This window comes from Aulostomus chinensis, chromosome 24 (genome assembly GCF_037954235.1).
Source record: "Aulostomus chinensis isolate RoL2024-O1b breed Wild chromosome 24, RoL_Achi_v1.0, whole genome shotgun sequence".
In the NCBI taxonomy this organism is placed as follows: domain Eukaryota; kingdom Metazoa; phylum Chordata; class Actinopteri; order Syngnathiformes; family Aulostomidae; genus Aulostomus; species Aulostomus chinensis.
Genome location: NC_141343.1, coordinates 11,944,327 through 11,958,998, shown reverse-complemented (window position 1 = coordinate 11,958,998; position 14,672 = coordinate 11,944,327). Strand labels below are relative to the sequence as shown.

At 44.1% G+C, this 14,672-nt stretch overlaps 2 protein-coding genes across 2 annotated transcripts; one reads left to right on the top strand and one right to left on the bottom strand.

The window, feature by feature from the left end:
- The first annotated feature begins 642 nt into the window (after positions 1–642).
- On the top strand, positions 643–9,573 carry slc7a7 (solute carrier family 7 member 7). The gene is made up of 11 exons (XM_086196863.1): positions 643–839; positions 1,320–1,450; positions 2,681–3,291; positions 5,921–6,046; positions 6,161–6,305; positions 7,612–7,735; positions 7,813–7,916; positions 8,004–8,100; positions 8,192–8,341; positions 8,428–8,611; positions 8,861–9,573. The coding sequence occupies exons 3-11, from the start codon at positions 2,802–2,804 to the stop codon at positions 8,938–8,940; spliced, it is 1,500 nt and encodes a 499-aa protein (XP_086052989.1). The 5' UTR covers positions 643–839; positions 1,320–1,450; positions 2,681–2,801; the 3' UTR covers positions 8,941–9,573.
- On the bottom strand, positions 9,424–14,609 carry oxa1l (OXA1L mitochondrial inner membrane protein). Its single transcript, XM_086196864.1, has 11 exons — positions 14,452–14,609; positions 13,810–13,947; positions 13,263–13,352; positions 12,903–13,179; positions 12,671–12,814; positions 12,473–12,558; positions 11,932–12,096; positions 11,729–11,830; positions 11,405–11,567; positions 11,227–11,307; positions 9,424–9,874 (listed from the first exon to the last, which is right to left on the bottom strand). The coding sequence occupies exons 1-11, from the start codon at positions 14,560–14,562 to the stop codon at positions 9,750–9,752; spliced, it is 1,482 nt and encodes a 493-aa protein (XP_086052990.1). The 5' UTR covers positions 14,563–14,609; the 3' UTR covers positions 9,424–9,749.
- Between the last annotated feature and the right edge of the window lie 63 nt (positions 14,610–14,672).

Genomic DNA, 14,672 nt, shown 5'->3' with positions numbered 1-14,672 from the left:
CATTTTAATGAAATTGTATAGTTCCATGACAACAACAACAACAAAATTACAAATTTGCAAATTGCATGTGATTTTCTGTGTGTACAACATGTGAATATCGTATTAACTTCTTTTTAGAAACAGGTAAATTTGGCATGTGTAAATACCGGCCACAGTTGTTGTAAAATACCGTCCCACATCATGCAAATACTGAAAGGAAATGAATATAATTCAGAAAAACGGCCCCTGTGGGTGTTTTATATGTATAATAGCAAAATATATATTAAAAACTACATAAAAATAGCTTGATTTGACACGTTCAGGTTGTATTTAATTAATATGATCAATTCAGGTGGCGATGGTTCAGTTTGAAGAGAAATTACAGAGTCGTTTTGTAGCCCTGATTGTACGCGAATGATACCGTCCATAAAAAACATGGTGACGTATCAAAGAACTACCGGTCGATTCATCTTCCCTTCATGACGCCACGTTATTTGTTGCGCGTTCTAATCTAATTAAACTCACTCAGGAGACACAATGACAAGCAACCAAAGTGCCCCCCCCCACACACACACACACACACAACCCCTTTGACGCGTTTCCTTGATACCAAAACTACAGAAACTACAAGTACATAAAAGCCTCCTCGGGCAGAGAAGCAGAAAACAACAAGAGGAAGCGGCGTGCGTTAAAAAAAAGCGGAGGAAGAGGAGGGGAGAGAGAGAGAGAGAGAGAGAAAGACAGAGAGAGAGAGAAAGACAGAGAGAGAGAGAGAGAGCGGTTTAATGATGAGAGGCTTGAAGTCACGCGTGTTCGACACCTTTGGAGAAAGTTTGTATGCCTGAAGGCACCTGAAGAAGGTACGTTCCCTCTTTTTCTTCCTATGCAGGCTTTTATATTATTAATATTATTATTAGTAGTAGTAATAGTAGTAGTAGTAGTAGTAATAGTAAAATTGTTCACCTTATATCACAGGACAACCAGTGTTTCAAGACAGTCTATCAGTCATGTACTTTTCCACGCATGCCTTCTTGGTTCTCAGTACTGTACACACACACACATATATATATGCATATATATATATATATATATATATATATACACATACACATTTATTTATTTATGTATTTCTATGTGACACTGAGGCTTGCAGGAAGGACCAGCGAGTGTGTCATCAGGTCAAAGATGTGATGCCTCTCAAGTGGCTTTAAGCTCCAGATTGTAGCAGGACTTCCATGATCCAGGCTAGAACCTTGAATAAAGTCATAAGGGACGACTTATCAGCAGTTTTTGGACCTTGCTCTGTGCGTGTGCGTGTGCGTGTGTTTGTGCGTGAGTAGGAGCCTCACCCCTCAGTGTCTCCGGCACACTTGATCACATGAGAAGACACTGATTCTACTTGAGTTCCTCTACGGTCGCTCCTACATGAACCCACGTGCCGCTAACCTGCTGCTGCTGCTTCATCTACAAGGTATCGAAACCTCTCACTTCCTTTCTCGTCTGGGGCTGCAGCCTGACTGCAATAACGTCTCCGCTCTTCTCTCTCTCTCGTTCCACTGTCACGTCTTCACTGTCCTGTCTTGTCTCAGTAGCTCAGGTAGTCTTAAAAGAGATCTGAGGAGAGATCTGAGGGTCAAAAGATACTTTGTTTAAAACACAGGATCAAGAAAAATACTTGAAAATATACATAATATATAGTTTTTTAAAAAGTAAAATATATTCACTGAATACCAAATATTTCAATATATTTTTAAAAATTATTTGTGTTCACTAATTGATCTACGATTAAAAAAAAAAACATGAAATCCACTTTGTAAAATTCAGTTCATGATTAAACATTTGATTTGATTTTTTTGCATTGATGGGTTAATTTACAATGAAAACAAAATGTACCAAAAATGAATTTGAATGTTCTATGTTATGTTCTTATGTTTATGTTTTATGTTGCCTTGCAACAACGGTTAAATCCCATTTTTGTCATTACAACAGTATATTTCCTGTATGAGATGTGATTTTATCTCCACTAACATTTTTTTTTTTTTTTTGGATGCAACCGCACATCCGGCATCGGTACGTCCTGGGATCTGGTCGGGAACGCTGCTGAGATTCGATTTGAATCCGGTTCATTTAAAACCTCATTCCAAAAGAATTCCGCAGCTGAAACTAAAATAATACAGAGGAGTGAACGAATGAATGAATGAACGAATGAATGGTCTGACCTTCTTATCTAGCTAGAGGGTGATGGACTTTGGAAAACATGTGACCAGTCACCACGCTGACACTCTCAAACTCCACGCGTGTGTGCGTGCGTGCGTGTGAATAAAGTAACTAATAAAGTGTGTGAGTCTCAGTTGCTAATTGTAGATGTGTGGTTACTAATGAAGAGCCGGTGTTTTCAGGCATGTTTGCTCCTCGGCTTCGCTCTCTGTCAATACACTCAACCTTAAAAGGCCATTTGCCGCTCAGTCTAATGGCTCTCCAATCCATCAAACTGCTCTCAAGTCCAACCGCATGTGTTGTTTTTTTTGCATGTTTGCTCCCACATTACAGTCTTTGACATGTAAATGTGTTTTTTTTTTTTTTTTTGTTTGGCTAGATTTTGGCAAGAGTGTGACAACACAGGTATGCGCTAGGTCTGTGCTTTGACCGATCCGTCGCCACGGTAACGCCATCACTTACATGACCCTTCTTGTCTCCACAGATGGCATGAGAGGATCATAGATAACCGGGAAGTCTTCAGAGTTACACCGAGGCAAAAAAAACAAACAACAAAATTTATTTGTGATTGAAAATCTAATTTTCTAAAAGAGAGCTAGCAAACGATGGCGTCCAACAGCCCCACCCTGACTCCAGAGTCGCCGAAAGGCAGCCTACAAAATGTGAACTCTGACTCAAAAGAGTCCATGAAACTGAAGAAGGAGATCTCTCTCTTGAACGGGGTCTGTCTCATTGTGGGCAACATGATCGGCTCCGGGATCTTCGTCTCACCGAAGGGCGTCTTGATCCACAGCGCCTCCTACGGCCTGTCGCTGGTGGTGTGGACCGTCGGCGGGATCTTCTCTATATTTGGGGCCCTTTGCTACGCCGAGCTTGGCACCACTATCACCAAATCAGGGGCTTCCTACGCCTACATCTTGGAGGCCTTTGGAGGTTTCCTAGCCTTCATCCGCTTATGGACATCACTACTGATCATAGAACCGACAAGCCAGGCTGTCATAGCCATCACCTTCTCCAACTACATGATGCAACCCATCTTCCCCACCTGCATAGCTCCATACCTGGCCAACAGGCTTCTGGCTGCTGCTTGTGTATGTAAGTACTTGTTGAATTTGTGCAGATGTGTATGTGATAATGCTTTACCATGGCATGCGAGACGGAAAGGAGAAGTGAAAAATGATGACAACACAACTACAGTCAGCAGTCTTCAGAAGAAGAGGAAGCAGGTACCCCTCAAAGATCTGTGCCAATTGGAACAAAAAGTTTTTACTTAGACTTAAAGCACTAATTTAGAAGTCTTGGTGTGGCGTCTTAACATACAAGGACATGAGTCATAGCTTTTTGGTGGGAACCATTCGAAACTTCTCATAAATGTTGGGCTGACCTTTGGGTATTGATGGAGCCCAGATTGCTGAGGTAACCAGAATACAATGGCACTTACAAAGAGCAAAGCTGACATGCTGGATTAATCAACCCGAACAAGAAAGTCACGAAACTGCTCACTAAGCAACTGACAGCAACCTTAGAGGCAAATAAATACCAACACACCGGCAACCAGACTCCAAGAAGCCAACGTCAGACAGACCTTGTTGTGGCCATGTCTTACAGATAAACCTCCTCGCACAGATAAAGAAAATACTAACTGTACTCGTTTGTAAAAAATATGACTCGGCCATCCTTTTGAAAGGGCCGTGCACACACACACACACACACACACACACACTTGGGTCACGGACCGATAAGCAGTTCTCAAAGGAGGGCTGACAGTGCTGATAGCATCAAAGTAAAGTCCGCCACAGAAGTGAGACTCTGACCGGAGCGGCTAACGCGGTAACGACAGCTCAGCACAGGAGTCAAACTAAACATGCTACTAGATCTTTACGTGTTTCTACGTCTCTGTCCAGATTCGACTCAAGTTGGTTGTAACTTGTTTCTGATTATATACCAGTTTTAATCAGGTTATTATAAATCCTATCAGTTTCCTAGTAACCACAGCTTTAGGTGAGCACGTTAGCTTAAAGCTACTATAATTCTGGAATCTGATTTTTTTTTTTTTTTTTTTTGAAGGTGAAAAGGTATTGGACATTCTCGCTACCAAAAAGTTGGTTCGACTCCGTTCACTCCTTTTGAACTGCATACGTAAGAAACAGAAAGGCGCTACGAACCTTAATAAGCGGTAGTGTGTTAACTCTTTTACACAGCCTCATCAGCAAAACCAATTAATGGATTGGGACTGTTTGTGTTAAGTTTTATTAGCATAATAAATCATGTGACAGCTACACGAAACGATAAGCCCTCAAATTTGAAGTTTAAATTCTCGATTGAAAAAAATATACATATACATTCATACGTAGTAAGTTCTTTAGCTGCTTATATTCAGAGTCCTGCCCATCGGTGCTTCCCACCAGCACGTGAATTCATAAAGATCTGTCTCAAGAGCTCAGATTCCCTCACATCTGGACCATATTTGAGCTCCACTACCAGCCCGACGCCCCCTGGCACCCCAGTCTCGCACATCGCACCCTTCTATCCTTTCACTGTCAACACACCACGCCTCTACTTCTGTGCGCCTAAGTCCTCCTCATGATAGCATGTCCTGCACTGCCACCCCCTTCAACCTGATGTTTTTGTTGTTTGTCCGGACGTCCTGCTGATTATGGACTTGTTATGATCCTCTAACTGTCAATGCGCTGGAAGACGATAGTGTTTGGGTTCACCTCTGGAGCCTCCCCTCACTTCGAAGTGAGGCCTTGCAGTGTTCAACGTGGGGCGAAGTCTATTGATGTGAGCATGTTTTGGTCTCTTTTTGTAAAGGTCTGGGATACGTGGAGGTCAGAAAGCTGTGATAAGTGCGGCGAACTTGACGCCATTGGAGATAAAATGTGCCTGCTCAGCTAGTTTGCAGCAGAATGTGTTAAATCAGTGCTTTCGAGATTCCTAGAGTCAGACAGAAGATCTGCACAACAGAAATGAGAAAAATAGTGGCTATATCAGTCAAAGTGTTGCTTCTAATGTTGTCCCTGTGCTTTATTATCTCCATATTTATTAACTGGGAGGGATCATGAGCTGATAACAGGTAGTGGAGTCTAATTTTCATATCAGCAGTTCGGGCTGTGGGTGAATTAACGGTTTAAAATCATCCTCAATCATCCTCTTTGAGGAAAAATATATTAGACTCTGGATCAAAGGTTGAAACACACCCCATTAGTAGTTATTCCTTGAAATTCAAGCTGTTAAGAGTTTGGTAAACAGCCTTAAATGGTACAAAGGTCATCAACTGCAAGAAGAAATTAAAAGTCCTTAAAACTTGAAAATGATGTAATCTCCAGCTATAAATAGAAGGATTTTAATAGTTTTGAATAGCTTTTCTGCAACAATAGAAAGTTGAACTTTTGCATCAACACATCATTTTGCCCCAAAAAGGCCATTCCATAACATTTGACTGGATGTGTGTATGATTTCTGATCTCCTCTGTTTGGCTTTTCAATCTCCTTGACTGTACCTGGGGGCCTTTGGGTGTAAGGTTGTACGCGCTGCACACAGCTGTTTCCTCGTCTGAAAAACAAAAGTCTGCTTGAGTCAGCAGCACCGCTTCCTTGAATCTGGAATACTCTCACATGGAAAAACAAGCCCTACGTTTACAAAGCAAATGTCACCACTGAGATTTGTTTGGATGTGGATGTTAAGTCATGTTTTTAATGAACCTGTGGCTCTTTATCCTCAGGTTTGCTGACCTTTGTAAACTGCACCTATGTCAAGTGGGGCACCATGGTCCAGGACTTCTTCACCTACGCCAAAGTCATCGCCCTCATTGCCGTCATCATCACCGGCTTGGTTAAGATCGGACAAGGTCTTGACCCCACTGCTCACTCACTTTTAAACCGGCTATTGATTTCCAAACTGACACAAAGGTGTATCGTCTTCTAGTAATGCAAAGGGGATTTATAATCTTTGTGTTTCATAGGTCACACCCAAAACTTTGAGGGCCTCTTCGATGGCTCATCCCAGGACCCAGGAGACATTGCTCTGGCTCTGTACTCTGCTCTGTTCTCCTACTCTGGATGGGACACACTCAACTTTGTTACAGAGGAGATCAAGAACCCAGAGAGGTGAGGAGGCCAAGTCCAAGACAGTTCTCCATATTTCGTATCGATGCCAATCTCCCAAATTATGGAGTAGCTCGTGTCTACAGAGTTAGAGACTTAGCAATTTCACTCACTGGTGGGTTTAGGCCTAGAAGTCTGGGGCACTAAATGGAGCTTTCTCAACCTTCCCAAACCCTTACTCCTTGGAAAAAACTTGACCTAACCCTAACTATCCTTGAATGACCTTATCCGGACATATTCATACCCGCAATCTGTGGAAAAGTGAAACTAGGGTCCTAGATTTGCAGTCCTAAACCTTTGGTCATGACTGTGCCAGTCCTTTGACTGTGCAGACACATAGTTTAGAAATTGAAGACCGGAAAGGAGTTAACTTTTGAAAATATTCAGGGAAAACCAAGGGAAAACCAATCTAATCAAGTTAATGTCCCCCAAAGCTAGTTGGAAGCTAACGTATAGCTGAAAGAGCTGAGCTGACAAACACCAATATAATCAATTCAGTGTCCCACAAAGCTAGTAGCAAGCGAACACATCATTAATGGAATGGAGCTAACATTGAAAACACCAATCTTATCAAAATAACATCTCAGAAGGCTAGTAGCAAGCGAACACATCATTAATGGAATGGAGCTAACATTGAAAACACCAATCTTATCAAAATAACATCTCAGAAGGCTAGTAGCAAGCTAACATTAACCGTTTAGAGCTGAGCTAATTTTAAATATAATTGCAAACTAATAGTAATCTACTTAAGTCAATATGCCGTAAAGCTAGTAACAATCTAACATAACACCGATGGCAAATATTGTTCCTGAAGGAAAGCAAGTTCACCCATAGATATGTATGTGTGTTTATCAATGAAGTTAACATCGCTCAAAGCTATTAGCAAGCTCCCAATCATCTGATAGAGCTGGGCTAATGTTTAATATACTTGCTAACACCTATCTAGCTAAAATCTCACATAGCTATTAATAAGCTAACAAATATCTGACAGTAAAGAATTTCCCGTGTATACACGTGCATATCTAGGAAATTATTGCCCCATAAAGCTCGTGGCAGGCTAATGTGAAGTTGACGGCGATGAGCTAATGCTAAAAAATGTTTGCGAACAAACACCTGTCTAATAAAGTTGCTCTCCCACAAAGCTAAGAGCAAGCTAACATGTTGCATAGGAAGCTGGGCTGAAGCTAAATAATTCTGCCAATGAATATCAGGCTGATCCAATTCACATAAAGCTAGTAGCAAGCTAACGTGACTTAATTTACGAGCGGCGAATCACCTCATTTCCATCTCTCTGCTGTTAATTTGACAGGAATCTGCCACTGGCCATCGCCATCTCCATGCCTATAGTAACCGTGATCTACATCTTGACCAACGTGGCCTACTACACCATCCTTCCCATGAATGCCATCCTAGACAGTGACGCTGTCGCTGTGGTAAGTGTAGTTCTGTCTCAGTCTCAAGCTGGAGATGCACTTAGCTCAACTTTTGTTACAATGTCTTCCCTCCCCAGACGTTTGCTGACCAGGTGTTTGGTGTGATGAACTGGACTATTCCCTTGGCGGTGGCTCTGTCCTGCTTCGGAGGACTGAACGCTTCCATCCTGGCGTCCTCTAGGTCAGCTATTCTGGGTCCAGACATCCACTCCCTGTCCCCCAAATCCATCAACTTCATACATCACCTCCCCATGTTTTGTGTCATTAGGCTTTTCTTCGTGGGCTCCAGAGAGGGCCACTTACCCGACTACCTGTGTATGATCCACATCCACCGCTTCACCCCCATCCCTGCCCTGCTCTTCAATGTCAGTCTACCTGTACCATCTCATGTAATATGTTGAATAATGGTCTCCCTTTGTGGAAATCCTCCTCATTTTTCTTCTTGTATGTCTGCAGGGGATCATGGCTCTGATATACCTGTGTGTGGAAGATGTCTTCAGGCTGATCAACTACTACAGCTTCAGCTACTGGTTCTTTGTGGGCCTCTCCATTTTGGGACAACTGTATTTACGCTGGAAAGAGCCGAACAGAAAGAGGCCACTTAAGGTACCTGCTGCGTTCACTGACAAGTTTTCAGTCACCATCGCAGAATGTTCTTGCACAGAGTGACAACTCTTCTCTGCCCTCCTCAGCTCAGTCTCTTCTATCCCATCATCTTCTGTCTCCTCACCGTCTTCTTGGTGGTGGTGCCGCTCTACAGCGACACCATCAACTCCTTGATCGGCATCGGCATCGCCCTGTCAGGAGTGCCTGTGTACTTCCTCTGCTGCTACACTCCGGCAAGAAAGAGGCCACTGTGGCTAAAGACCGTCATTGGTGAGGAAATAACGATGAGTTCCCCCAAAAATTGTTCACAAAAGATCCCACTACAAAGCAGGGACCTCACACTAATCACCCCGCAGAACTGGTTGTGGTGAACCAGCATCTGCTGAGCAAGCACTTCAAAATATCCCAACTAAAGCTTTCTCAACCACATGTAACAGGTGAAAGTGCTCCACCAAGTGGTTGATGAGGGTATTGGTTTACTTCTGTGGCTTACCGGTCCTTCATCTCCGTGTCTTCCAGCTAAGTCGGGTCTCCTTATTCAGAAGGTGTGCTTCACTGTTTTGACCGAGATGGACGTCGACGAAGACAAGGCAGAATAGAAACACTCGGTTCAAACGCCTCCTCAGAGACCGACAGACACACTCTGACGCTGCTGCCGTCAGGCTTTCGTGGACCAGCGTTGGGCTCGAACTGGACCCGCCCACCCTGTCAGTCATCACTCTGGCGATACTACGAATGAATGAATGCATGGTCGCTTCAGAGGGCTTGTTGGCCAGATTTGTTTTTCCAAGGTGACCGACTTCCGAGAGAACATTTTAAATGCGCTCCTGAAGGAATCGACCCCTATTAAAAAAAAAAAGAACTTTTCGGATTAGCGGAGAACTTCCCAATTGATTTTGTGTGACGCCAGATTTGATTTTGTTGGACGGAGGCACATGGTGACTGCGCCCCAATTGTTCCGAGCGTCAAGGAGAAGATCTTTGACCCTCAAAGCACTGCTGACGACAGTCTCAGTAATGTGATTTGCACAAATGAAAAAAACAAAACAAAAAACAAGCAGTAGATTTGTGGGGAAAAACAATGTTTTGTTTTTTGTACAGGAGGAAGGGTTATTTTTACATACATTTTTTTCTGTTCAACTTTTTTCCCATCTGTGTCTCTAAAACATGGGCTTTTAATGACAGAGAAAGTTGAGCAGCAAACACGTATTTATAATAAAGTTATTTGTGAAAACCGAAACAGCTTTTTTTTTAAAAATATTGGGTAATTAACATAACGACTCGTCAGACTGGTTGATGTAAGGCAGATTTTATGTTTAGTTTAAATAATACACACATGACGACAACGGTTTCCTACTCTTTCCTCTATCATTATGTACATAATTCATGATACTGCCAGGCAATCCAGTCTATCCAATCGTTTCCTTCCATGGCCTCGCCTTCGCTTTGTCCGTCTTTATTTTTGCTGACTCGGCAGACGTGGCAGGAAAAGTCTGCTGCAGAGGATTGTGGGTATAAGTCTCCTTCAGAGGACCTGTGAAAAGAGATGGATGAGACGTTACGCAATCATTTCAATATGTTTCTTCCATAAAAAATAATTTGGAATGTCTGGCGGTGGCTCGTTAGCTCAGCATAATGAACGTTAGCTGGTGTTAGCGTACCTCAGGATCAAACAGACGACGATTCCTTTGGCCTTGAAAATTCGTTTTGTAATGTTTGTGCACAGGATGCTTGCATTCACCATCAAAATAGTTTGAGAGTCACAGCGTCCTGCTTGTGGGCGTTTAAACTGAAAAATTCCACGAGCTAAAATAGAAAATTGCCTTCAGGTGTGACAGCATTCACAGTGAACGCGTTCTGTCTCAATACATCTGAAGGACTGAAATCCATCCATCCGTTTTCTTCCGCTTATTCCTGTTAAGGGTCATGGGGGGGTGGAGCCTATCCCAGCAGCCTTCAGGCGAGAGGCGGGGTTCGCCCTGGACAGGTCACCAGTCCATCACAGGGCCAACACATAGAGACAGACAACCATTCACACTCACAGTCACACCTACGGTCAATTTAGAGTATCAATCAGCCTCGTCCTCTCTTGATGTCTTTGGACTGTGGAAGGAAGCTGGAGTACCAGAGAGAACCCACACAGGAACAGGGAGAACATGGAGACTCACACAGAAAGATCCCGTGCTGGAACCAGGACTGGAACCTGGAACCTTCTTGCTGTGAGGCCACAGTGCTGACCACTGTACCACCGTGCTGTTTTGCGATAATCATGCTAGTAGCAGTTTCCTGGCTAACATCTGCATCTTTTACATGCACAACATTTAAGGAATGAAAATGCTTGAACTTGCAGACAACAGAGGGCAAGACCGTGACCCCCCCCCCCCGCCAAATAATCCAGATGTTTAGACCAGACACTGATGACACGAGGGATGAACGAGAACCACGTTTTAAAGTGGTTCCATCAAAGATCCCATATAAATGCAGCCGTTTTAACCGTTCAAGTCAGCAAAAGTGCACTAGGCACTGTTAACCATTTCATGACATCGCACTGATTCCATCCAGGATACGGGAGCATCCAGCAGTAACCGGAAAGGTTCTCTGGCTCAGCCTCATGCCAAAGGGTGCAACATTTACGGCGACGAAGGCACACAAGAGAGGAGCACCTCCTCCACCTCCTGTTAAAAAGCCCGTCGAGGTTTTGAATAAGCCGAGCCGTTCCTTTGAGGAAAATTATGGAATTACTTGAAACATATTTTGCCACTTTTACCAAATGTGCAAATTTTTTTTTTTAATCTGCCTTAAGAAAAAAAAGCAACCTTCACCGAGCGTACTTCACCGTGAACCACTCAAACAAAGCTGTGCCAGTGTGCCGCTGCTGGGACCGACCTTTGGCAGCAAACTCCATTTGATTTTTGATCCTTCGTTCCCTCTCTTCCTGTTGACTGGTCATCTCAGCTTGTTTCAAGCCTGCAAGTGACAGTGAGGACAAAGACAGAAAACCCTGGTTTTTTCCCCCCCCAATGTGAGACTGAACTTTACGACAACCTAAGTTTATGCTACGAACTCTTTTTGAAGTTCTCCATGAAGCCTCCGCTCGGAGGTAGAGTCGAGGGTGGGTGTACGACCGAATCTGGGATCCTCAGGTACTGCCTGACCGGGGGAGATTTGAGCAGGGCCAGTTGAAAATACGTGAATATGTTGGAGACCAACCAGTACGTGAAAATGGCCTGGAGGAGGAGGAGGAGGAGGAGAAGAAGAAGGAAAAAAAAAAAAAAAAGACTTTCAATTCGGGTGATGGCAGACTGTTTTTGATGAACATTCTGGTACCTTCAAAGAAAACATGATGTAAAAATCAGGCAAATCACCCGAAGGAGAGAAACAGACTGACCGTGGGAAAGTTGATGGTGAACGGGAGGATGATGAAGGGAAGCACCCTCATGACCTTCTTCATGGTTCTTGCATTGGGATTGTTGACCCCAAAATCTGTGCTCTGCTCAACGCAAACGTGGCGGTTGTTAGGATGCAGTCTGAACGACAGACTGTGCTGACTGTTTAATCTGAATACATATTTGCCGGTAAAAGCTGGTTCACCTCCATGAGTAAGACCATGGATCCCGTGACAGCAAAAGGCAGGAGGAGATAAGGGTCCGCGGCAGTCAGATCTGGAAACCACAGCATGCCGCCAGTCTGCATGCTGGGCACTGGCAACTCAGCCATGCTCCTCAGAGCGAAGAAGAAGGACATGAACACCGGGGCCTGGGGGAGAGAGGACAGGTCAGAGAGTTGTCCTCACCATTAAGGGACAGAGGGGCAACTCGGATAGATTTCCCAAACTGAACTTTAAGATTGGTTCCCACTCATGTGTCCTCATACAAGGACAATAAAACCCCACTGTAATCAATCACAAGCAGGCTGAGCACTTCAGATTCAGAAAGCGTCACTTATCCCCTCTGCTCTGCTCTCTGCTCGCACTCACATGTGGTTGTTCAACTTCTGGAGCGCAACCAATGGTGTCAGTAGTCCCTTTTTTGAAAATTAAGTGTGGCATCTGCTGGACCCAGGGCCACCATATTGTTTTTTTTTTATGTCATTTATAGTGTCAAGCAAAAATCAACCAAAGACGTGAACTGACCTGTGAAAGAGACAGCAAGAAGCAATATGAAGGATGGACATCATGTGTCTTCTGGAATAATCTCATGTCAGCGTGAGCCTTGGCAACTGCGAGCGAAAAGGTAACAGTTCACGACGAGGCAGGGTTTCTCAACGTGCGGAACCAACACAAGTAGTCCAACTGACCAGGAATAATCAGAGGAAAACAAAAACAACCTACACTGAAATTTGTCACCACTTAGTTTAGCATCCGTCAGCTTGTTGTTCAGTTTCGTCATTTCAGGCATGACGTTGTTCATTTTGGTCGTCTCCCTTTGGGCCTTCACTGCCACTGGAAGCATACAGACACGCGCCAGGATTGTCCCTGTATGGGGGGGGGGGACAGTATCAGAGAAGAGAACCTGCCTCGACGACTCTGACGGAATGCCGTTTTCCTGTTGATCTGTACGTACCAACAACGATGGCTCCACACCAGGACAAACCCAGATGCAGGTGCATAACATCTAACAAGCCCTGGACCAGGCCCACGGGTGTGAAAGCGCACAGGCCCATTTCTGACAAAGGGGTTTCTAGAACCACTGCCTGCAGAACCTCCGCTGCAATGTCAACCACCGGCTCAAAGACCGGCTGCGTCACGACCGTGGTGGGGTCCACAGACACAAACTCAGAAAAAGAATTCATGACTGGAGGAGAGGTGGAGCTGTCTGCTGTCATGGAAACAGTTTGGACCTGAAAATATCCAGAACAAAACATGACTCAACTGAAAATGGCCTTGGGGAAAATAGTAGGACTTCAGAGAAGATCTGAGGTACCTGTTCAGTTACAGCTTGTGCAACCGCAGTGGGGGGGTCAGGAGCACTCGAGGTGAGGGAGAACTCCGTGGAGCCACTTTCAGGTGGGATCTGGCCGTTTCAATATCAGAAAATCAAAAAGGTCAAAAATATTTCGCAGGAGAGAAAATCTTGACAAAGACAGGTTTTATATAAGCTAAAACCCAACAAATGACGTAATAGTCCGGACGATTTTAAGACGTGTGCTTGAGAGAACATCCTACAGTGTGTCAGTGCATGTACTCATTCGTCCCGGTCACAGGTAAAGGAAACATCTTCAAGACATACAACTACATCCAACTGCCCTGATTCAATCCCTTGAGATTCTATAATGTGGTCAGTAACGACTTGGCAGCTACCCTTTTTCATATCTGCAGTCTACTTAAATCCGACTTTAACATCTGCAGGTTTAAGTACCCCTATTTGTCGCATACATTCATCGTAAACAAAGCATTCACTGGAAACACAGCCGTCAAATTCTGCTGATTGTTAATTCTTATATTTAATCTCGACTTCAGTGCAAACTCACCTGGGAGCTGTTGTGTCTGACCGCCGCAGTGCTGACCCACAGCAACTTCCCATGTTTCTTCCGGCCCAGCAGGGTCCTGCTGGTGAGACTGTTGCTGCATTCAAAGACTGTGTGAAGACGAGACCTCTGGATGAACCTCTGTGGATTATCAAGAGAGAGTGATGGTCAGGCAGGTGTTTGTAGTATTCCTACGTACTAAAGTACTACTTGCAGCTTTTGTGGTCTCTGTCGCAGAGTCGCTTACACGTAATAACGAGATAATGTGCTATCTTAGAAAAATAACCTAAATACGGCCTTTCTCGGCTTCCGTTTGAATGAAACTCCATATGGATTCCAAACCAAAGTTAGCAGGAGCGAACATAAATGGCAAAAATGCATGATGTCAAACTCTATCCCTGACCTCTGCCAAACGCTTTTTATGTTTTGATGTAAAGCTTATGGGTTTGTTGGGATAAAAGCTGGTAAATGATGAAGCCACATAAAGGTCAGGGAGCTGTATATTTCTGCATGCTGTCAAAGTCACGCAGGAGGCTCTCAACACCACGGCGATGCTAGCCGGCTAGCGAAGGAAAGTTGCTGTCTGGTCTATTCTAACAAAAGCAGGAGTAAAGTGACGAGCATAATTATCTGACTGAAACATACCTGCGTCGGAATTTCTAACACGGGGAGGCTGCCTCGGCTTACTTTCCCAGTCTGTCTCAGGACACATCTCGTCATGTACGCCGAAGTTACCCTCGCGCCGATGGCAGCCATGTTGACACAGAGGACCGGCCTTCTACGGAATCCGCGAAGCGTCAATATACTGACACGATTTACACAAGCTTCGCTTCTAATCGAAAAAAAAGACTTGTCCAAAAAAAAAA

What these genes read in the sequence shown, in the direction of transcription:
- slc7a7 (XM_086196863.1), top strand. Translation starts at nt 2,802, where the DNA reads ATGGCGTCCAACAGCCCCACCCTGACTCCAGAGTCGCCGAAAGGCAGC. An exon ending in TCCATCCTGGCGTCCTCTAG is followed by an intron (nt 7,917 to 8,003) that starts GTCAGCTATTCT and finishes TTGTGTCATTAG; the next exon opens with GCTTTTCTTCGTGGGCTCCA. An exon ending in TCCCTGCCCTGCTCTTCAAT is followed by an intron (nt 8,101 to 8,191) that starts GTCAGTCTACCT and finishes GTATGTCTGCAG; the next exon opens with GGGATCATGGCTCTGATATA.
- oxa1l (XM_086196864.1), bottom strand. Translation starts at nt 14,562, where the DNA reads ATGGCTGCCATCGGCGCGAGGGTAACTTCGGCGTACATGACGAGATGT. An exon ending in TGTTAGAAATTCCGACGCAG is followed by an intron (nt 13,948 to 14,451) that starts GTATGTTTCAGT and finishes GATAATCCACAG; the next exon opens with AGGTTCATCCAGAGGTCTCG. An exon ending in GTGTGGAGCCATCGTTGTTG is followed by an intron (nt 12,815 to 12,902) that starts GTACGTACAGAT and finishes CCCCCCATACAG; the next exon opens with GGACAATCCTGGCGCGTGTC.